We start from the raw sequence: 24,142 nt of genomic DNA, 5'->3' as shown, positions 1-24,142 counted from the left end.
TAGGTAGATCGGGGAGAGACCCAGCGGTGTAGGTAGATCGGGGGGGAGACCCACCGGTGTAGGTAGATCGGGGGGGGAGACCCACCGGTGTAGGTAGATCGGGGGGGAGACCCACCGGTGTAGGTAGATCAGGGGGAGACCCACCGGTGTAGGTAGATCGGGGGGGAGACCCACCGGTGTAGGTAGATCAGGGGGAGACCCACCGGTGTAGGTAGATCAGGGGGGAGACCCACCGGTGTAGGTAGATCGGCAGCAACTACAAGCAAACATTTTGTCTGTTCTTTCTAGCTCAGTTGTTCTCAAAGTGTGGCCCAGGGACCCTCAGGGTTTGTTGACGGGGGACCCTCAGGGTTTGTTGACGGGGGACCCTCAGGGTTTGTTGACGGGGGACCCTCAGGGTTTGTTGACGGGGGACCCTCAGGGTTTGTTGACGGGGGACCCCCAGGGTTTGTTGACGGGGGACCCTCAGGGTTTGTTGACGGGGGACCCTCAGGGTTTGTTGACGGGGGACCCTCAGGGTTTGTTGACGGGGGACCCTCAGGGTTTGTTGACGGGGGACCCTCAGGGTTTGTTGACGGGGGACCCTCAGGGTTTGTTGACGGGGGACCCTCAGGGTTTGTTGACGGGGGACCCTCAGGGTTTGTTGACGGGGGACCCTCAGGGTTTGTTGACGGGGGACCCTCAGGGTTTGTTGACGGGGGACCCCCAGGGTTTGTTGACAGGGGACCCCCAGGGTTTGTTGACGGGGGACCCCAAATAGGCCTATCTCACAGCATGTCCCCGCCCCCTTTCCACGCCCCCTTTTGGAGCTAGTTTTTTTGCGGTCCATAGGATTCCATGTTAAAAGAGGTATTTTCACAAGCCACAAACTACTGTTTTGTAAAGGTAAGGTTTATTCTACTTATTTGAGTTGTTATACCATTGTGTTTTCTTCATATTATTATCGCTCTTTGACATTTTAACATTAGGAAATGTACTTAGATTCTCCAGAGAAAAAAAGTGTAAATGCTAATGGTTAAAATTAATGACACCACTAGCGAAGGGGGCGTGGAAAGGGGGCTGTGAGATAGGCCTATTGACCATTATATGTAACTCTGAGAGTGTACGAATGGAACCAAATTGACCCGTGCGTAGTTGCGTACACTCTTGGACTTATGAGCGTCCTTGAAATTAAAGAACATCTGTTCTAACTAAGTGGTGGGAAATAAAATCGATTTAATCGCGATGTGGACATGGACGATTATGAATCAATTCACAACAAAATCAAGTATGTTGGTAAAGAATTCATTTGATTTGAAAGAAAGCTGTTTTTTGTAGTGTAATGAAAGATAATGGAAGTAAATGTGTCTGTTTTCATTATGTATCATTAGAAAGAAAGTTTATTAGTCGCACAGTGAAAGGGAAATAAATCATATCGGAGTCGAGGTGGATTCTGATGGATCGATAATCGATTCATAATCGAATCGTAGCCCTCTGAATCGGAATCAAAATGGAATCCTCAAGGTCCCACCCAGCTGGGGAGATTCACGGCCCCCCTGTAGTTCTAACGTTCTAACCTGCTGTAGACGTCACACGGGAGTCCGTTGACAAATCGGTCCGAGGCGTAGCGCCGCCAGTCCTCCCACAGGTCCTTGGCGGCGGTCGCCGCCATCACCACCGCGATGGGGATGATGGCGATCTCCGGCTGGAAGGCCTCCACCGCGGGCACGAAGTTGAGCACCGCCAGGAAGATGAAGTAGACGTTGGCGGCGCGGTGCAGCTGCTCGAACAGGTTCTTGGGCAGGAAGGAGAGCGCCGAGTACTTGGTGGTGCGGATCTTGTTCCTGGCGTAGGACCGGAGGAGCTTATGGGCGGTCCGTGCGCTGTCGTCGTCCCTCGTCGACCACTGCGAGGCCACGGTCCTCCTCCGCCTCCTGCTGCCACCGAGGTGCCGGTGGTGGTGGTCCCCAGTGGTGGGTCGTCCCACCGGCATGCGCTCCTGCATGCTGTGGTGGTCCCCAGTGGTGGGTCCCACCGGCATGCGCTCCTGCATGCTGTGGTGGTCCCCAGTGGTGGGTCCCACCGGCATACGCTCCAGGCTGTGCATTGAGCCCGCGGTGCGCTTCGCGTCCCCCCCACCCCGCGCCCCCGGAAGTGGGGTTTCAGAAGAACAGGGTAGTCCACATATAGGTTAATGGTTCCAGGTAGGGGCTGGAACGGTTAATCAAATAATCGATTCAATTGTCCCTTTTTAATGTTCGAATTAGATGTTGTTTTTTCTCCAACCCAACGAAAATAACAGATCTACAAGCTCACAACGCGCCACGATGCCACAGCTTGTAGATCGGCCATCTCACTACCTTTGTGCGACAAGGTATAAAAGTTTAACTGTATTCCATTTGTTGGAATAAATTGTTCATCTACTTTGACTGTGAGTGTTTCTGTCTAAAAAGTAGAAAACATCAGAATAACTTCTTACTTCGATTCTTTGATATATAAATAATTCCATAAAAATATCTTAACTAATTTGATTAATGGAAAAAGTGAGGGATAGAATGACGGCAGTGAATCTAATGGCTGCGTTGTAGCCCTGGGCTACAGCTAGTCAGGTCCAGGGACCTTCTCACCATTTTCACTGGGGTTCCAGTTTCAGAGCACGTTTTTTAAGTTGCGAGCTCGTACATCGGCTATTTATCACTATTTCTACACAAAAGTCATTGCGTGATAAAGTAAAAAAGAGATACCCCTTGAGTCGATTCAAAGAACGCGCTTCTCAATGATTCGATTTATCGAAAAAGTAATCCATAGAATAATCCATATTGAGGAAAAGGATCCACAGTTTTGCCGTCCAGGGTCCAGGAGTGTTTGAGAGGAGAAGTGACCGTACAGGAGCGTTTGAGAGGAGAAGTGACCGTACAGGTGCGTTTGAGAGGAGTAGTGACCGTACAGGTGCGTTTCCCTGGCTGTAGGTCTACAGTACACCACAGCCACTCCCCCACAGAGCAACACGCCTCACGTCTCAGAAACAAACTTCAAAGTTCAACGTTTTTACGACTTCCTTGAAAAAAACAGGGATGGTTGAGAACAAACACAAGGAAAAGAAAAAGGAATTAGGAGTCAATGACCGGCACCATGCATGCCCTGACCCCGCCCCCCGGGGCCAGCAGCACTGACCCCGCCCCCCGGGGCCAGCAGCAGTGAATGATTCTCAGAGCATTGGTCTTTTTCAGTGGTATTCAAACTTTATCATTTATTTTTATTTCAAGGACGCTCTCTGAGAATTACAGACCATTTGGAAGCCCCCCCCCCCCCCCCCAATGAACCCTTGAGGGTTCCTGGACCCCTTGTTGAGAACCACTGGTCTATATCATGGGGTGGGTCACGACCCCTCGGGGGGGGGGGGTCGCCAAATTATTTTGGGGGGTCCCCAAATTATAAAAAAAAAAAAAAAAAAAAAGTTTACATAGTAGGCCTACACATAGTACATGCATACACTTTCCCTAATGTGGTTTCAGTATTTATTTATGGTGTATTGTCGTCCAAGAGCGCTGAAATAACAGAGAGCCTGCCGTCGCGCAAGCTCCAGCTTTTCACCAGAGGAGAAAACCTTTTCCTTTTTTTTTAAAATTAGTTAATAGCACAGGCAGAATCTTCACATACTAGACTAGAGCATGTCTGAAATAAGTGTCAGAGCTGAAAATGACATGTAAATATGAAATAAATGCTTAAACATGTAGCTAGGTGTAATGTTAGAGACTAGGGATGCACCGAAAGGGAAATTCTTGGCCGAAATCTCTGCAGCCGAATATTCGGTGCATCACTACCACAGAAGTGAACCTTTCAAGCCCGTTTTCTCAACTCGCTGTTTTTTGCAAGACATTACTCTATAAGCCTGAACAACCAATATCTCAATTTGAAGCTATGATTCCCTGCTTTCATATGACATGAAAAAAAAAAACGAAAATTCAAAAAAATCCAATGGCAGTCCCTCTACTCAGTCACATTTGGTCACATATGCAGATCAGGTACGTCTGCATGGCTATCCGATGCATGGCCATCCGACATATGCGTGATCATATATGGAGACTTGATGTCACAGATGTGTGACCATATATGGAGACGTGTGTGACTAGACGTGATGTCACGATGCGTGACCATATATGGAGGCATGGGGTGACAGACTGACTGACGGGAAACGCAATAATGTACTCACCCGCTGTACACACACACTACATAGATTAACCCATTTTGGGCGGGAACCCCTTTTGGTGTTAGCATTATGTTATGCTTTAGCTATTGAAAAATAGCAGATCTACAAGCTCATAGCGCGCCACCGAGTGGCACGCTACGAGCTTGTAGGTCTGCTATTTTTGAAAAATCGAAGAACGACTGACATAGAAACATAGCTTTTTCAGAAAACTGTCAGGATGTAGAAGACATTTTTAGAATCTGATCTCAGGTCAAAATGGGTTAATGTACTCACCCGCTGTGCACGCGCGCGCACGCACGCACACGCACACGCACACACACACACACACACACACACACACACACAAATGTACTCACCCGCTGTACACACAGACTACGTTGTTGTTGACCTTCTTGTCGAACAGGAAGCGCCGGTAGTCCTCCAGGGCATCTGAAAATGTCAGGAGGGGCGACACGTCATCTTAAACGGCCGGACGTTCAAATAATGTGATGAAACTAGTTTTAATTTTGCACTCTAACCCATTAAGGCCTGACGTCGAAATAAATAAAAAGTCTTCTGAAAGAATATATATTCAAAGATTTGTGCCACATTTTCACGATTTTTCAAAAATATATTTTTCAATAGCAAAATAATGCTTAGTTAAAACACCAAAACAGGTTCCCGTCCAGAATGGGCTAAACATGTTTTATAAATGTTGGAGAAAAAATAAATTCTGTGATGTCACAAGTAGAGGAAGTTCACTTCAGTGAACTCACCTAAACTCGATATGAAACATCAATATACTGTTACTGTACATGTAATTTAATCTTTAAGCGATAGTTGATCTGGCACGGAAGGCAGGACATGCATGTACTGTACATTACTACCCGCCACCCCTCCCCTCCCCCGCTCATTCGCTAATGACAAGTTAATTATACATACTCCCACAAAGTCTGTCTCTCCACATTCGACCACATTCTCACTTCATTCTCATTCGCTGCAAGTCATCTCTCACACTCCCTCATTCCCTCCGTGCAACTTAAGCAGTCCTCTGTCTGTTCACTGTTCATTCTACGTGCCTAGCTGTCACAGCTTGTTGTACAGCTGTCAAGTGTTCAACTTCCCTCCACCTCCTCGAATAATAAAACTATATAGATTTAGTTGACTGAAATCTTTCAGAACATTTCAGATGAGTAAAATGTGACTAAAACGAAATTACATTTTATTCATGAGACTATGACTAAACCGGAATCAAAGATTGCCGTCAAAATGAACAGTGAGAAGAACCTTTCATCGCGATGACACCGAGCACCACGGGGACCGCATGTAATTCCGACGGGAGCATTAGTCCGACATGCGTCCGCATGTCGGACATGCGCTGCTCCCGTGCTTGCGGTTATGGTTAGGTTAGGGTTTGAGGTGGGTTGTCGTTTGTCGGACCAATGACTAGTCTGAACTACGTACTGCACCCGAGCACCACGGCCAGCGGTATCATGGTAAAATGAACAGTGAGAGGAACCTTTGATTGCGATGACAGCGAGCACCACGGCCAGCGGTATCATGGTAAAATGAACAGTGAGAGGAACCTTTGATTGCGATGACAGCGAGCACCACGGCCAGCGGTATCATGGTAAAATGAACAGTGAGAGGAACCTTTGATTGCGATGACAGCGAGCACCACGGCCAGCGGTATCATGGTGATCTCCTTCTGGAAGGCCTCCACCACTGGAACCCAGTTCAGCAGAACCAGGAACAGGAAGTACAGGTTGGCCGCTCTGCGCAGGAAACGTATGTATTAGTGCCTGGAAAACACCAACGCTTCACAATCTGACCTAAAGTCCTAGAAAACAGGACCAACTGAAGCTGAAATGCAGAGAAGTTGTTTTAAAAAGTACAGTTTTTTTCCTATACTGTAGAGCAGGGGTGCCCAAAAGGTAGATTGCGATCTACCAGTAGATCACAAAGGCTGTGCAGGTAGATCACATGACATGCCCCTAAAGAGTATTTCATTTAAATATATTGAAGAAAAAAACGATACAAAAAAAAATAAAACATTTCTCCCCCTCTATTTCCCATTCCAAGTGCATTTGTCTTATACTGTACAGAATGTAACACAAACTCTACTATTCCGAAGCCCCCTCAGGTACATATTTAAACTATTTTCAGCAATGGTATAATAATTGATTTGGTGGGTAGATCTTGCCGAGCTGGTCATTTTGAAAGTAGCTCTCAAGTCAAAAAGTGTGGGCACCCCTGGTGTAGGGTGTGTAGGATGGGTGACAAATTCCAAATGTACTTTGTCAATGAATTTAGCTTTCTCTCTCCATTCTGTCATAAACTAGAGTAAAACCAAACCAAAACAGGGTGGCGGTGGCTCAGGGGGTAGAGTGGCTGGATGGTAACTGCAAGGTTGCCAGTTCGAACCCGGGCTCCCCCAGAGTTGGTGTCGAAGTGTCCTTGCACTATATATTTCTAAAACTATGAAACATTTCAAAGATTCCATTTCAGGCAAACATGTCCACCATAAGATGAACCTAAATAGGTTTGAATGGGGTTTCTATAGGTGTAAGTATGTAGGACTAGTAGCATGCCAAAGTTTGTGCTATTGCCATTGAGAATGCATTGGGCGTTTAAAGGCGTAGTGAAACGGAAATGGTGGACATTTTATTTTGAAGTTTCAGACGGTCTCAAGTTGAAACACCGCTATGAAGTTTCTGAACCAATCAGAGCGTCGCATCCCTTCAGGCGATGGGACGGTAGCTAGGGAATGTTGCTATGCTATACGCAGCAGCGTGTTGTGTGTTTGTTTACAAATCAAATAGACAGCCAGCTGTACCAGTTTACTGTTATGTGGCTTATTTCTACCCTATAATGTTTTCAGATACATATTTTAGCGTGATGATTAAGTTGAAACCGAGTAATACACTGTCTGGATGTTATCTGGAATGGGAATAAAAACGGAGGATTTCTGTAATCAATAGCAGCTGTGCTGCACGGATGCGCACATATTGGAGAGGATACGGGTGAGCTTAATTTTTATTGGCTTTTATCGATGTTGGCCTCGACACGTCATCACGCAGCACGTTTTCGTTTTCAGGAAGTAATAAAAAATATATTTTTATGGACTTTTGATATAAAAACACACAAAAATGAGAATTTTCCCATTTTTTTGGCATCCATTGTTAGGTATGCTCATATGATGACCACGGAGATGGTCTAAAAGTGTGAAAAATTTCACTACACCTTTAAGTTAAATAACTCAGAAACTACAAATCATTTCAAAGTAAAACGTTCCAGCATGTGTCTCCACAGTAAGCTGAATTATAAAATGTGTGAGTAGAGTTTGTAGGTGAAAGTAATTTTTTGACGTGCCATAGAGCTGCCATAGAGCACCGAAGTCTGACGTCACTTTCAGTAGAGGGCACCAACACACAGGTTTATACTTTATAGGTTTTTTATTTGTATTGAAATCTCCATAGGGCGATTTTATGTCGCTTCATATAAGAACTGTGTTTGAAAAATAAACCGACCACCCCGGCGTTTCTGTCAGGGGAGTGGCTGTGCGTCGTTAATGATGTCCATTCATATTTGATACAGCCAGTTTCTAGAGAAAATGGAATTAATGTGACCGCAAAAGCCTACTACATATGAATGCAATGTCGCTGAGCATATACGTCACGCCCAGCTGTCAACATATTGCGTTCCTCAGATTCCTCGTTGACGTAAGCTCAGCTGGTGGTGACTCGACTCGTACTAACCACGATACATTATATATCAATAAAATAAAAATAAAAATAAACGTAATTAACGTTCAGTTTCTGTTGTGCGACGGGTTGCGGGCAGAAGCAGCCTACCCGGAAATGTAGTCTCTGGGTTGTTTGGCTCGTTTCTAACGCTTATTTTGTTACTCTTTGGGTATATTTGTACATTTTCACCTTCAGTCGATGCTTCATATCCATGAGTGAAAAGGCCAGGGTGATCGGTTTATTTTTCAAACACAGTTCTTATATGAAGCGACATAAAATCGCCCTATGGAGATTTCAATACAAATAAAAAAACCTATAAACCTGTGTGTTGGTGCCCTCTACTGAAAGTGACGTCAGGACTTCGGTGCTCTATAGAGCCCCATTATAACTTTCTCAAATTTGAAAGCAATATATTTCTAAAACTATGAAACATTTCAAAGATTTATTTTCAGGCAAACATGTCCACCGTAAGATGAACCTAAATAGGTTTGAATGGGGTTTCTATAGGTGTAAGTATGTAGGACTATTAGCATGCCAAAGTTTGTGCTATTGCCATTGAGAAGGCATTGGGCGTTTAAGTTAAATAACTCAGAAACTACAAATCATTTCAAAGTAAAAAGTTCCAGCATGTGTCTCCACAGTAAGCTGAATTATAAAAAGTGAGAATGGAGTTTCTAGGTGAAAGTGCTTTTTTGACGTGCCAATATCTGCCATTGAGCCCCATTGTGAATTTCTCAAATTTGAAAGCACTATATTTCTAAAACTATGAAACATTTCAAAGATTTCTTTTCAGGCAAACATGTCCACCGTAAGATGAACCTAAATAGGTTTGAATGGGGTTTCTAGGTGTAAGTATGTAGGACTAGTAGCATGCCAAAGTTTGTGCTATTGCCATTGAGAATGCATTGGGCGTTTAAGTTATTTTGACAGCAGAAACTGCCTGTCATAATTTCTCCCCCCTCCCTATTCCAAAGCCCCCCCAGGTACATTATATATTTAAACTATTTTCAGCAATGGTACACTTGTTTTTTCAGTGGGTAGATCTTGTTGAGCTGGTCATTTTGAAAGTAGATCTCACGTCATAAATGTGTGGGCACCCCTGCTGTAGAGTATATGAATGTTTTTCAATTCCAACCATTTTCATGTCAAGGTCCATTATTTATTCTGCATTTGAGCCATATTTGATGAGGTTTTGTCCACAGTTCCATGCTGTATTGATGTGGTACCATAGCATAGGAGAGATAACAGTCAAATGATCAAAATAACAATTATTTTACATTCTCTTATTGTGTAGACTTCTTGTAAATTAAGTAATGCGGATGTTTTATAATGTAACTATTGAGAGCGTGAAATGAAACGAAATGAACCCGTATTTGGTTTCATTGTACGTTCTCAAGAGTTAAAGATTTAACCAAATTATGGCCCGGTGCAGGCCGGTTCAAAAAAATAAAAATAAAAGACGCCTGGTTCGTTTTAAACGCCCCGGCTACTATTCGGAAATATACAGTAATAATAATAATAATTAAAAAAAAAAAAGAATAATGGATTAACTTGATTAGTTTGAGTCCCCTAATGGACCTACCAACCTGTGGAACTGCTGGAAGAGGTTCATGGGGATGAAGCTGAGCAGGTTGTACTTGGTGGTACGGATGCTGTTGCCCTGGCAACCCTTGGAGATGGAGCGGTACTCCGCCTGGTAGGGTCCGTGCCTGGCCACCACCGTCCTCCGCTTGGCCCCGAACCTCTGAGGAGAGCCGCTTCCCCCGGGCCCCGAATGCTCCAGGGACCTCTGAGCAGAGCCCCTGGCTCCTGGGTGGGGCTCCAGGGAGCCCTTGGCGGGCAGGGGGTCTCCAGGACTGGAGTACCACCCCCTGCTCACGTCCGCCGCTAGCAGCTGCCCACAGCGATGGCGGGCCCAGTGGAGCTGCTCCATGGCTGGGGTGGGCAGCAAGGGCGGTATTATATAGTTAGTTTAATGTTTCCATTCCATGGCTGGGGTGGGCAGCAAGGACGGTATTATATAGTTACTTTAATGTTTCCATGGCTGGGGTGGGCAGCAAGGACGGTATTATATAGTTACTTTAATGTTTCCATGGCTGGGGTGGGCAGCAAGGACGGTATTATATAGTTACTTTAATGTTTCCATGGCTGGGGTGGGCAGCAAGGACGGTATTATATAGTTAGTTTAATGTTTCCATGGCTGGGGTGGGCAGCAAGGACGGTATTATATAGTTACTTTAATGTTTCCATGGCTGGGGTGGGCAGCAAGGACGGTATTATATAGTTACTTTAATGTTTCCATGGCTGGGGTGGGCAGCAAGGACGGTATTATATAGTTACTTTAATGTTTCCATGGCTGGGGTGGGCAGCAAGGACGGTATTATATAGTTAGTTTAATGTTTCCATGGCTGGGGTGGGCAGCAAGGACGGTATTATATAGTTACTTTAATGTTTCCCATGGCTGGGGTGGGCAGCAAGGACGGTATTATATAGTTACTTTAATGTTTCCCATGGCTGGGGTGGGCAGCAAGGACGGTATTATATAGTTACTTTAATGTTTCCCATGGCTGGGGTGGGCAGCAAGGACGGTATTATATAGTTACTTTAATGTTTCCCATGGCTGGGGTGGGCAGCAAGGACGGTATTATATAGTTAGTTTAATGGGCCCAGTGGAGCTGCTCCATGGCTGGGGTGGGCAGCAAGGACGGTATTATATAGTTAGTTTAATGTTTCCATGGCTGGGGTGGGCAGCAAGGACGGTATTATATAGTTACTTTAATGTTTCCATGGCTGGGGTGGGCAGCAAGGACGGTATTATATAGTTACTTTAATGTTTCCATGGCTGGGGTGGGCAGCAAGGACGGTATTATATAGTTACTTTAATGTTTCCATGGCTGGGGTGGGCAGCAAGGACGGTATTATATAGTTACTTTAATGTTTCCATGGCTGGGGTGGGCAGCAAGGACGGTATTATATAGTTACTTTAATGTTTCCATGGCTGGGGTGGGCAGCAAGGACGGTATTATATAGTTAGTTTAATGTTTCCATGGCTGGGGTGGGCAGCAAGGACGGTATTATATAGTTAGTTTAATGTTTCCATGGCTGGGGTGGGCAGCAAGGACGGTATTATATAGTTACTTTAATGTTTCCATGGCTGGGGTGGGCAGCAAGGACGGTATTATATAGTTACTTTAATGTTTCCATGGCTGGGGTGGGCAGCAAGGACGGTATTATATAGTTAGTTTAATGTTTCCATGGCTGGGGTGGGCAGCAAGGACGGTATTATCTAGTTAGTTTAATGTTTCCCATGGCTGGGGTGGGCAGCAAGGACGGTATTATATAGTTAGTTTAATGTTTCCATGGCTGGGGTGGGCAGCAAGGACGGTATTATATAGTTACTTTAATGTTTCCATGGCTGGGGTGGGCAGCAAGGACGGTATTTACAATTTACAATTTAGGCATTTAGCAGACGCTCTTAATCCAGAGCGATTTACATTAAGTAATAACAAAAGCATGGCGTACATCACATATATAAGAAGTAGTTATCATGTATCATGCGTAAACTAAGAACATAACAGTGGAGTATCTATGTTAACTATACATACTATACTATATAATATATTATACATGTGTACTATAAAGTGCTATGACTGCATAAAGTGCAATTCTAGAGCTGTCTACGTAACAAGCTATAAGTCTGTTTAAAATACTATCTAAGTCTACATAATGTGCTATCTAAGGGGCTAGGCTAGGGCAAGTGCTACAGGCCATGGTGGAGTCTGAAGAGGTGGGTTTTCAGACTACGGCGGAAGATTGGGAGTGAGGCTGCAGTTCTGACTGTGATGGGAAGTGCATTCCATAGTTTTGGAGCCAGAAGGGAGAAGAGTTTGGGACGTGTGGAGCGTTGTCCCGGCGTTTTTAGTGAAGGTACCTCCAGCTTCCCTGCGTTGGCTGATCTGAGTGCGCGGGAGGGTTTGTAGGGTACGATCATACTTGTGAGATATGGGGGGGCCATGCCTTTGGTTGCTTTGAATGCCAGCATCAGAGTTTTATATAGTTACTTTAATGTTTCCATGGCTGGGGTGGGCAGCAAGGACGGTATTATATAGTTAGTTTAATGTTTCCATGGCTGGGGTGGGCAGCAAGGACGGTATTATATAGTTAGTTTAATGTTTCCATGGCTGGGGTGGGCAGCAAGGACGGTATTATATAGTTACTTTAATGTTTCCATGGCTGGGGTGGGCAGCAAGGACGGTATTATATAGTTAGTTTAATGTTTCCATTAACTTTTATTTAGTTTTATTTCGTTTTGACTTTGTTTTAATAAGAATTATTTTAAACTAGCGGGTTCTCTAGTTTTGTCGGCTTTAGGTGGAGTTTAGATTTAGTAATTTCAGTGCTTGTGTTGACAGACTATTTTTATTGATTTACTTGACTTACATTTTTATTTAAATTCTAGTTTAAGTGGTTGGTTTCACCTATACTAACCTTGGAGGAGGAGGAGGAGGAGGAGGAGGATGCTGGGGAGGTGAGAGCAGAGCTGTGAGGCAGGCCTTCGCTTCCCCTCCGCTGAGGCCTTGGGTTGACGTTCACAATGCCATCATCCTGCACAATGGGCAGACAAGACAGCCGGGAAATATGCATTATTGTCATGTCTTTATACATGCAGGTTTGCTGCATATATTTAACCACATAAGCCCTATAAGTAAGCCTTGCCGGGCCATGAGGCCCATAGGGGCAGGAGCCTATGGGCTCCATTTTCGTCACCACTAAACCCCTTATCCCTAAAACTTCTTTGCCTTTTTTTAACTATTTTGCAAAACATTTTTGAATAGTTAAAATAGCCAGTCTACAAGCTCACAACGTGTCAATTGGATTGGCTAGTTGAACTATTCAAAAACGTTTTTCAAAATAGTAAAAAAAGGCAAAGAAGTTTAGGGATAAGGGGTTTAGCGGTGACGAAAATGGAGACCATGGGCTCCATTTTCGTCACCGCTAAACCCCTTATCACTAAACTTCTTTGCCTTTTTTTACTATTTTGAAAATAGCCAGTCTACATTGACACGTTTTGAGCTTGTAGACTGGCCATTTTAACTATTCAAAAATGTTTTGCAAAATAGTAAAAAAAGACAAAGAACATTTAGGGATAAGGGGTTTAGCGGTGACGAAAATGGAGCCCCATATCTCCTGTATCTGTAGCGTGACTGAGGCAGCTTGATGTACAAGAACACCCCCTGGACTTCCCACTTACTCCAATCCAACCCTTGATGCCGAGTGCCAAGCAGGGAGGCATTGGTATGAATGACCCGGCCGGGGATCGAACCCTGACCTTCCAGTCTCAGGGTGGGCACTCTAACACCAGGCCACGGAGCTGGTCAACACATGCCACAACCCAATGCCAACACACAACAATAGCCTAAATGTTTGACAATTCTTTGAAAGATTTGTGCATATAATGAAATGCCCAAATTAGGGATGGCACTGAAGAAAGCTGTCAAGAAAATATACCTAAGTAGTTAAACTTGATGTGACCAGATTTTCACAGCAGCTGATTTTCAAAAAGGTCGAGGTTGGCAGCATTCTTTAATCTTTTCCACGAAACGGGGATAGATTCCGGCACTCTGGTTGATTCCGACAATAAGCCTCCCTGACATACCACTGCTGCTCCTAATACATGTCTGAGCTGAGCATGCTCAGTCTCATGGTCACAGACAGTAACATCTTTTTAGTGTTTACAAAATACACACTGCAACACGACACACATCTCAACATCCCTGCTCTCACACTCACACTCACACACACACACACACACACACACACACACACACACACACACACACACACACACACACACACACACACACACACACACACACACACACACACACACACACACACACACACACACACACACACACACACACACACACGTCTGGCAGAAACCTCATATCTTCACATTTCAACTTTTTATGTTATTAGCTTGGATTCCCCATACTGTAGATGATGTCACTGGTAGGCAGAATCTCCAGAATTACTTTCCAGCAGAGCTGCAGAATTCCTTAAAGTCACACCCGTGTGAACTGAGTGGTGCAACTTTTCACACAGTCAAATATTTAATATTGCTGTACGGATATAAATGTATAATTCCTTTAGTGTTCTGTACCTCGGCTACATTGAAAACGAGGGGCTGGCCCTCAACTGTACTCCCGAATTGAAAGGTTACGATGAATTTACCACAGCAGCACTTTCTCTTTCCTCTTCCTCAGCCCTTGGTTTCCTGTGTCAGTGTCTCTGTACTGTGTCAGTGTCTCTGTACTGTGTCAGTGTCTCTGTACTGTGTCAGTGTCTCTGTACTGTGTCAGTGTCTCTGTACTGTGTCAGTGTCTCTGTACTGTGTCAGTGTCTCTGTACTGTGTTCGGGTCTCTGTACTGTGTCAGTGTCTCTGTACTGTGTCAGTGTCTCTGTACTGTGTCAGTGTCTCTGTACTGTGTTCGGGTCTCTGTACTGTGTCAGTGTCTCTGTACTGTGTCAGTGTCTCTGTACTGTGTCAGTGTCTCTGTACTGTGTCAGTGTCTCTGTACTGTGTTCGGGTCTCTGTACTGTGTCAGTGTCTCTGTACTGTGTCAGTGTCTCTGTACTGTGTCAGTGTCTCTGTACTGTGTCAGTGTCTCTGTACTGTGTCAGTGTCTCTGTACTGTGTCAGTGTCTCTGTACTGTGTCTCTGTACTGTGTCAGGGTCTCTGTACTGTGTCAGTGTCTCTGTACTGTGTCAGTGTCTCTGTACTGTGTCAGTGTCTCTGTACTGTCAGTGTCTCTGTACTGTGTCAGTGTCTCTGTACTGTGTCAGTGTCTCTGTACTGTGTCCGGGTCTCTGTACTGTGTCAGTGTCTCTGTACTGTGTCAGTGTCTCTGTACTGTGTCAGTGTCTCTGTACTGTGTCAGTGTCTCTGTACTGTGTCAGTGTCTCTGTACTGTGTCAGTGTCTCTGTACTGTGTCAGGGTCTCTGTACTGTGTTCGGGTCTCTGTACTGTGTTCGGGTCTCTGTACTGTGTCAGTGTCTCTGTACTGTGTCAGTGTCTCTGTACTGTGTCAGTGTCTCTGTACTGTGTCAGTGTCTCTGTACTGTGTCAGTGTCTCTGTACTGTGTCAGTGTCTCTGTACTGTGTCAGTGTCTCTGTACTGTGTTCGGGTCTCTGTACTGTGTCAGTGTCTCTGTACTGTGTCAGTGTCTCTGTACTGTGTTCGGGTCTCTGTACTGTCTCTGTACTGTGTCAGTGTCTCTGTACTGTGTCAGTGTCTCTGTACTGTGTTCGGGTCTCTGTACTGTGTCAGTGTCTCTGTACTGTGTTCGGGTCTCTGTACTGTGTCAGTGTCTCTGCACTGTGTCCGGGTCTCTGTACTGTGTTCGGGTCTCTGTACTGTGTTCGGGTCTCTGTACTGTGTTCGGGTCTCTGTACTGTGTCAGTGTCTCTGTACTGTGTTCGGGTCTCTGTACTGTGTCAGTGTCTCTGCACTGTGTCCGGGTCTCTGTACTGTGTTCGGGTCTCTGTACTGTGTTCGGGTCTCTGTACTGTGTCAGTGTCTCTGTACTGTGTTCGGGTCTCTGTACTGTGTCAGTGTCTCTGTACTGTGTCAGTGTCTCTGTACTGTGTCAGTGTCTCTGTACTGTGTCAGTGTCTCTGTACTGTGTTCGGGTCTCTGTACTGTGTCAGTGTCTCTGTACTGTGTCAGTGTCTCTGCACTGTGTCAGTGTCTCTGCACTGTGTTCGGGTCTCTGTACTGTGTCAGTGTCTCTGTACTGTGTCAGTGTCTCTGTACTGTGTCAGTGTCTCTGTACTGTGTTCGGGTCTCTGTACTGTGTCAGTGTCTCTGTACTGTGTCAGTGTCTCTGTACTGTGTTCGGGTCTCTGTACTGTCTCTGTACTGTGTCAGTGTCTCTGTACTGTGTCAGTGTCTCTGTACTGTGTTCGGGTCTCTGTACTGTGTCAGTATCTCTGTACTGTGTTCGGGTCTCTGTACTGTGTCAGTGTCTCTGTACTGTGTCAGTGTCTCTGTACTGTGTCAGTATCTCTGTACTGTGTTCGGGTCTCTGTACTGTGTCAGTGTCTCTGTACTGTGTCAGTGTCTCTGTACTGTGTTCGGGTCTCTGTACTGTGTTCGGGTCTCTGTACTGTGTCAGTGTCTCTGTACTGTGTTCGGGTCTCTGTACTGTGTCAGTGTCTCTGTACTGTGTCAGTGTCTCTGTACTGTGTTCGGGTCTCTGTACTGTGTCAGTGTCTCTGTACTGTGTCAGTGTCTCTGTACTGTGTCAGTGTCTCTGTACTGTGTTCGGGTCTCTGTACTGTGTTCGGGTCTCTGTACTGTGTCAGTGTCTCTGTACTGTGTCAGTGTCTCTGTACTGTGTCAGTGTCTCTGTACTGTGTCAGTGTCTCTGTACTGTGTTCGGGTCTCTGTACTGTGTCAGTGTCTCTGTACTGTGTTCGGGTCTCTGTACTGTTTTAACCACCACTGCGAGCAAAGAAATGCACATATAACCAACCACCTAACCCGGTGTCACTACTTTGGCCATGCCATAATAAATTAACTTGTTATTTTCCCTCTGGCACTTGGCATTTTATTTTAAAATACAACGACTATCCTTTATTTTTTGTTGGTCAGGGCTAACCAGATCCAGGATGTTGAACTAATTCTCCAAAGTAGCAGCTTACAATCAATACAATGCATCACATTGTAGATCAGCTATTTTATCTCTGACACAGGTTATGAGTCATGAGTTTGACTTACCTGACAAAAGGTTTGAAAACCACTGCTCTGCATTGACCTATATCTGACCTAATCGAAAGGGGATCTGTGAATGACAAAGAAGAGGACCCGCACAGCGCACACAGTCAGGAACTTCTTTATTCGACGTTTCGGTCATTGTCCGTCCTGATGTCAAGTTCCTGACAGTGTGCAGGTCCTCTTCGTCATTCAGAGATCCCCTTTTTGAGGGGCGCTAGCCCTCCTATGTAACATTGTCTTAACACAAACAGTGAATGACAACGAATGGCCAGCTTTGAGTGTTTGTGTAAACACAAACATTGTCTTAACACAAACAGTGAATGACAACGAATGGCCAGCTTTGAGTGTTTGCGTAAACACAAACAGTGAATGACAACGAATGGCCAGCTTTGAGTGTTTTGTGATTGGCCGGATTGAGATGAAGAGCGCCCCTCACTTCACACGGTTGTGATCTTTTATATGCACTTTGTCCTACGCACCTGGCTGTCACCAACCTTTTGAGGTGTGCATCAGCCTTTTTCTACAAAAGTAAAAACCCTACAGTATCTGGCCTAATGAAAGCCTCAAATATAAACCAAGACTATCTACAGCAGGGGTTCCCAAACGTTTTTGGACCAGGTACCCCTTTTGGGGTAGACATTTTTCCAGTTACCCCCTCATCTGAAGCGGCCGCAGAAACCTTTCAAGTGTCCCGAGTATTTTTGTTGTTTCTGCAGCATGCGTCCTGCTGTTACTGTTTGGGGTCACGACAGGTTGACTTAGTAATCATGTCAGCTATTGGCCCAAAGAAAACATGGGAGAAACACATTGAACAACACAAAAAATACGTTTATTGCGCAACTTGGAAGAAATGACCACATAGATAAACATAATTTTAATGTTAAAAAAAGTTGTGATCTACAGTAGCTGCCCCTGTAGCTAAATCAATAAACCAATAGTCAAGACAGCTGACAGAGAGAGAGAGAGAGAGAGAGCACATGATGCCATGGTTGCCGTTCTGCTTTCATTAGCGCTGCTCACAACAATAACAGTGCACTGGGAACCAGGCGTTCCATTAGCCTGCGACACACACTAGGTCCATTCTAGACACAGCTAGGCCTGCTGGCCTAGGGGACAGAGGAATGGGGAAGTGTCTTCATGATGAAACATGCTAGAAAGAACTGCAGGCATTATACTTCTTCCAGTGACACATGATCCATTACTTACAGCAGTGGTTCCCCCAAAGTGGGGTCCGGGGACTTCTAGGGCTCCTTGAGGGAGTTCCAGGGGGTCCCCAGCTAAATGATAGTTGGGAACCAAATGGACTCAATATGGGTCTGTAACTCGGTTTGGTTCCATTAGTACACTGATTTTACAATATGTATTGGGGTCCCAGACATAGAAATGCCATTAAATAGGGGGGTTTTTAAACATACAGTAGGACTTTAACCCATTCTGGGCGGGAACCCCTTTTGGTGTTTTAAAGCATTATGTTATACTTTAGCTAAAAATCGTGAAAATTTGGCGCAAATCTTTGAATATACTTTCAGAGTAAACGTTTTAACTCAAATCTTTGCTTCTGGGGTGTCCCTGGAAATACATATTTTCAGATGGGTGTCGGCAGCCAATTACATATAATCTTGGGGGTCCTTGACATGAAAATGTTTGAGAACCACTGATATAGAAACATGAGGGTTTTCAGAAAACTGTCAGGATTCAGAAGACATTTGTAGAATCGTCCTCAGGTCTAAATGGGTTAAATTAACTGTAGCCTACTGTATGTTTTGTAAAGGTCTGACTGACTTTTTAAAGTTGAATCAGCATATAAGCTGAAAGGAAGTATGCATTGCGCGTGCGCACACACACACACACACACACACACACACACACACACACACACACACACACACACACACACACACACACACACACACACACACACACACACACACACACACACACACACACACACACACACACACACACACACACACACACACACACACACACACACACACACACACACACACAGCTTGAGCCTTATACTTTATCGCAGGCTGAATAGGGAAAATAGCCAATCTACGCAACACGCTGTGCGGCTTTGTGCGCCTGTGGATTGTCTATATTTTGCTTCTTTTGAAAACTTTTACACATTTTACACAAACTGGGCACAAACTGGGATTAGTGGTCTGGGATGGACGACGGTGGTTGTCAAAGTGGGGCCCGGGCAGGCACCCCTAGGGTCCTGGAAATGTGTTAATATCCAATTACAAAGTACAAATGCACCAAGTCTCTGTACCGCAGCCAAATACATAACCATTTGGGGGTCATTAACTCAACATGAAAAGGTCTGAGAGAGAAGCGACTGGCCTGGTCTGGGGGTTCACTGTTGTTGAGGTTGCCTGGGAGAACTATCTGCTGTTTGACTATTGCACTCCAGCTAAGATGTCACAAGTGCTTGAAGAGTGACTCTCACAGGCCTGTCACATACTGTAGCAGTGTAGCCGAAGGCATCATTAATTAGCCCCTTACAGAGCTACACTACATATCAGTTATGGCCATACCGCACACCATAGACTCAGAGACATATTAATAAGAATCTTGTTCTGTAGGTGTAGGAGGCAGAAGGTCTCGTCTGCCGGGTTGAGCAGGTATGAAACTTCAAAAGTATAGGGCAATGGCAATATGTTGATATTAATGTACTGTATGCCCTGCAGACATGTGGATGTGGATTTTTTGCATAATCTCTCATGTACATAGCTGCTGCTATGTGGACCTAGTATTAATGTGTTGTGTCACCACTTCCACATGTCATCTTATGACACTGTTATCTTCAGTGTATAATAATGTGTAGTATTTATGTAGATAATGATATCTTGTTTTTTTTGTTCTGTAATGTTTCTTTACTGTTTGATTTCTCTCCTCTTCCCCCCCCCCCCCCCCCCCCCCCCTTTCTGAAAAACTACAAAAAGACCCCTTTCCCCCTCACTGTATATGTTTCTTTTCCCTTTTTACCTCCTCTATGATGATTTCCTGTTTTGACTATATAGTTGTGTATATCCGTACGTCTCTTAATGTTTTGATGAATTGAAAATGGTGGACCCTATTGTAAACAAGTGTAATGCTTTATGGTGTCGTCCACTCACAGTTAACAGTTTTTGTATTGAGTTGTACTTGAAATGTACTGTAATTCTGCAAACTGTTAATAAATCAATCAATGGCCAAAACAAAAGTCTCCCCCTTTACAACTTGAACTGTAAACCTGTTGATTCTTCTACAAACCTATTCTTAAATCGGTATTATGGTCGCATTATTATGATTTAGGATATCATGATATTTATGATACAACCCATAAGCGTAGTCTCTTTTGCCGATTTTAAAAAGGCTCCATTTAGTAAAGTCAACATAAGCTGACTGTTATAACTGCTCCGGTATTTGCCTTTACCCATTGCTGTAAGGGTTTTATGAGCGTTTTATGAGTGGAGGAGAGCGCTCGCACACACCTCAAAACTACAGACCTCTCAAAACAAACTAATAAGAGTCAGACTACTACTACAACATCACACAGGACTCACCTAAACCCATTTTGGGCGGGAACCCCTTTTGGTGTTTTAAACATTATGTTATAATTTAGCTATTCAAAAATAGCAGATCTACAAGCTCATAGAGCTATGAGCTTGTAGGTCTGCTATTTTTTTTTAAATCGTGAAAATATTTTTCAGAAAACTGGAGGATTTAGAAGATTTTTTTTTAAATTTCGAGGTCAGGCCTAAATGGGATAAAGCCCTGCTCATTATGCGAGGGTGGGATGGCTCAGGGTTGAGGACAGAGGTTTTTACTTTTAGCTTTTCTTTATTAGCACAAAGAGCACCGTCCACAACTTGCAATGGGCCTGGTTTTCATTTTTCTTTTTTTTTTTACTTTATTGATTCAATCACATGTACAATTCCTTGTAACATAAATACATTTTCTGTTTTTCAAATGTTTCATGTCACTGTTGTTAGCTGACTTTGACCCATTTTTTTGTGTGCATACATACAGACAAGCTACATCCCTTCACCTATTTCAAAACAAGAAAACACAAAAGGAGAGAAAAGAAAAATAAGGAAAAGAAAAGGATAGGCCCATGTTAAACTAACATGGGCCTGGTTTTCAAGATACTCATCAGGCGATCAGTTCCCCTGGCTGTCAGACATGAATTCATGAATTCACCAGCCATCAAAAAGTGTGACTACCCTCCTTCAAAACCACCATAAAAGAGCACCTGTCTGCCAGGTTTGACAGTTCGTGTCGTGTGACAATGAACCCTATTGTCACAAACTGGCTGCAATGTGTTCTATCTCCATCAGGAGCAAGTAGGCAGCAAGGCAAGCAGACAGCCAGGCAGGCTCCCTTGCTCAGAAGACCCAGTTTCAAATCTGGTTCCACCCCGATTCAAATCCGGGGTAGAACAGGACAGTTACACTTCACTGTAGTGTAGGCTGTAGTGTAGGGCACCCAAATGTCCATAGGGCTGTAGGCACCACATATACTGTAGGGCTGACCCCAAAAATTCAAATATTCAAAGCTTCATTTGAAAAGGTTTTTTGAGGGGCACTAGCCCCTCCTGTATCCAGCTTTTAGTGTATGTGTTCACAAACTTTGTCCTACAAACAAACATTCAATTCCCATTGAAAATGAATGGACGAATTTTACGTCATAGTGCCTGTCTGCCTGAGCAAATAGGCATAGTGTCTAGTTTACGTCATGATGATGCACGATGATAAGAGGCGGACCCCCCTCTCTTCACACAGGTGTGATTTTTGTCTAGGTAGCTTTTGGCGTGCGGAATGGATCGACAAAGATAGGCTACAGTAGTCATGGAAAGCCAACATCTTATCCACTAAGCCAAAGGGAATTCAATATGACTGGGAGATTTGAGACTTTTAGGCCATCATCAGGCAGGCTGAGGTTGTGAGCCACTCTGGCTCCTCTGACCCGCACACGCGCGCACACACACACACACACACACACACACGAAATGGTGAACTAACAAAGCAGGAACCAAACACAAGTCAGTCAGAGTATTTGATTTAAAAGCATAAAGAAAAATAATGCATCCTTTAAAGAGCAAATATCTCAATAATAGATAGAATGCATAGCCTACATAATGATGACAACACCACTTCTACATGTGCTCAACTTCAGTGGCACTGCAATGAATGATCGGTTTATTTGAGCCACAATTTCCTTGAATTCGTAGCCTACAAGGATCTGCCGATCTGCAAGCTCACAACGCGATCTTGCAGATCGGCTATATATTCTCGCTTATTTTTACAAAGACAAAAACACTGCCAGCACAAAAACGGTACTAACGTCGGTTCAATGTATATATCGTTTTATTCCCCGACATGTCAGGATACATGACGGTTATAGTTGCATTGATAGACTCACCCCGTCTGTCCCCATATGTGTCTGTCTGTCCTTTATTATGGGGATAAATATCACACCACCCGGCCCGCCGTCATGGTGATACCACCATCACTTCTTAGTTCTTCTTCATCATCATCACAATGAAATGAACCGAATGCCTCCTTTCTTTCTGCTTCTTCCACTACTGCGCACTGTGGAGCTTATAGTTACACACACAACAACACGCACCCAACAGCACCCAGCACACGCATTCAGCCATTCACGGCACCGTAGACAGACACGCACCCACCCATGCACGCACGCGCGCACGCACACACACACGCACACACACACACACACACACACACACACGTACTATTCACCACAGGCACGCACGTCAGGATGTCGCTCAGACAGAAAGAAAGCTGTTTCTGTTTGACCTGTTGTTGTTGAAGCTAAATGTATCGTCCTCGATTAAAGTCAATGAAGAATGCATTAATAGTATGACAAAAAATAAAATGTGAAAATAAAATATTACATTAAAAATGTCATATACAAATATATAGTATATTAAAATATATAGCATATTAAAATACTAAATTAATAAAATACCCACAGACTGTTGTCTAATGTGGGTCAGCTTAGTCGTGTAGGCTATAACAATACAAGGGGATTGTATGTTTTTATATAGCCTAACGTAGCTTAGAATTCATGCAAGCTGCACTTTGAATTAAGTCTCTATTAAAGTCATTTTCTATTATTAAATTAATAAAGTAAGTCTCTTTCGCTAGTAGTCACGTCACGTGACTGTGTCAGTCATGTGACTATGAGTCATGTGACTACCAAATCAGCTGAGCATGACACAGAGCAGGGCTGTGTTCACTAAAGAAGGAGAGGTCATACACGTTACAAAAAATTTTTCCTACAGTATGTAACCTTTATTTAACCATAACCAGTTTAAAAAACCCCACTAAAGTCTATTTTACAAGTGTGAACTGGCCAAGAGAACGAGTCATACACGTTGCAACTCGCAATCATGTTGGCCATGAACAAGAAGTTGAAGGGTGCATTTATAGGTATGACATGATACTTCAGATCCTTTTTCCAATATATATATATATATCTTTTTACATTTTGGACAAAATAACCAATTTTCAATCGATCAAGGTGCCCACCTTTCCTTAGTGCCCACTCTAATTGTATCCCTCAAAAGTAATGGGTCTCATTCTTTTTATTTTTTGAGGGACACAATTAGTGTAGATTTCCGTCGTACACAAAGATTATATTCCCATTGACAATGAATGGAGAATTTACGTCATATGTGTCTGAGCAAATCGGCTATTTTCGTCCTACACAAATATTAAATTCCCAATGACAATGAATGGAGAATTCGCGTCATATGTATCTGAGCAAATCGGCTGGTTTCGTCCTACAAAATATTAAATTCCCATTGACAATGAATGGAGAATTGACGTCATATATGGTTCCATTTGTACGCTCTCAGAGTTAAATTAACATTGATTTTACAGTATAAATTGGGGGTCCATGCCTGAAGAAGGTCCGGAGGGACCGAAACGTTGCATTATTAAAAAGAAAATACTCATGTACCAGATATAGCCTGATTATCAGACTGTAGAGTCCACTCAGAGAGTGGGCGGGGTCTTTGGGCTGGATCCAGGCTAGAGCAGATACACAGTGTGCGGGTGTATTCTATTGCTTCCATTGATGTCCACTGGCCTACGCACCTGTGCACAAGCCTGATTTCTAGGTGTGCGAAAGTTTTTTCCTTATCCCAGAGATAGAAATGCCATTAAATGGGGGTCTGTAGTGTAGACTTATGCATGTCAAACTATGGGATAGGTCCTTGAAATGTAACGGGTTGAGAATCACTGCTAGAGCCGTGAAAATCTTCTCTTATGGGGGTCCCTGGCATATATTTTCAGGCTAATTAGCATAAATGTCGAGGTCATTGACATGAAAAAGTTTGGGAACCTGCACTGCCCTATTTAATGGCATTTCTATGTCTGGGGGGACCCTTAGGGGGGACCCCAATGTATACTGTAAAATCAAAGGTA

At 44.1% G+C, this 24,142-nt stretch overlaps 1 protein-coding gene across 1 annotated transcript in view; it reads right to left on the bottom strand.

The window, feature by feature from the left end:
* The window catches only part of atp10d (ATPase phospholipid transporting 10D), an 83,751-nt gene extending 61,502 nt beyond the window's left edge, over positions 1–22,249 (bottom strand). Inside the window, exons 1-5 of the mRNA XM_079527935.1 lie at positions 22,110–22,249; positions 12,403–12,519; positions 9,501–9,849; positions 5,822–5,943; positions 4,546–4,618 (exon numbers count right to left, since the gene is read on the bottom strand). Coding sequence (XP_079384061.1) covers positions 4,546–4,618; positions 5,822–5,943; positions 9,501–9,847 — 542 coding nt within the window. The 5' untranslated portion in view covers positions 9,848–9,849; positions 12,403–12,519; positions 22,110–22,249. The remainder of the gene's footprint in view (positions 1–4,545; positions 4,619–5,821; positions 5,944–9,500; positions 9,850–12,402; positions 12,520–22,109) is intronic.
* Between the last annotated feature and the right edge of the window lie 1,893 nt (positions 22,250–24,142).

Source organism: Electrona antarctica (assembly GCF_951216825.1).
Source record: "Electrona antarctica genome assembly, chromosome: 18".
Classification (NCBI taxonomy): domain Eukaryota; kingdom Metazoa; phylum Chordata; class Actinopteri; order Myctophiformes; family Myctophidae; genus Electrona; species Electrona antarctica.
This window is presented reverse-complemented; position numbering and strand designations above follow the sequence as displayed.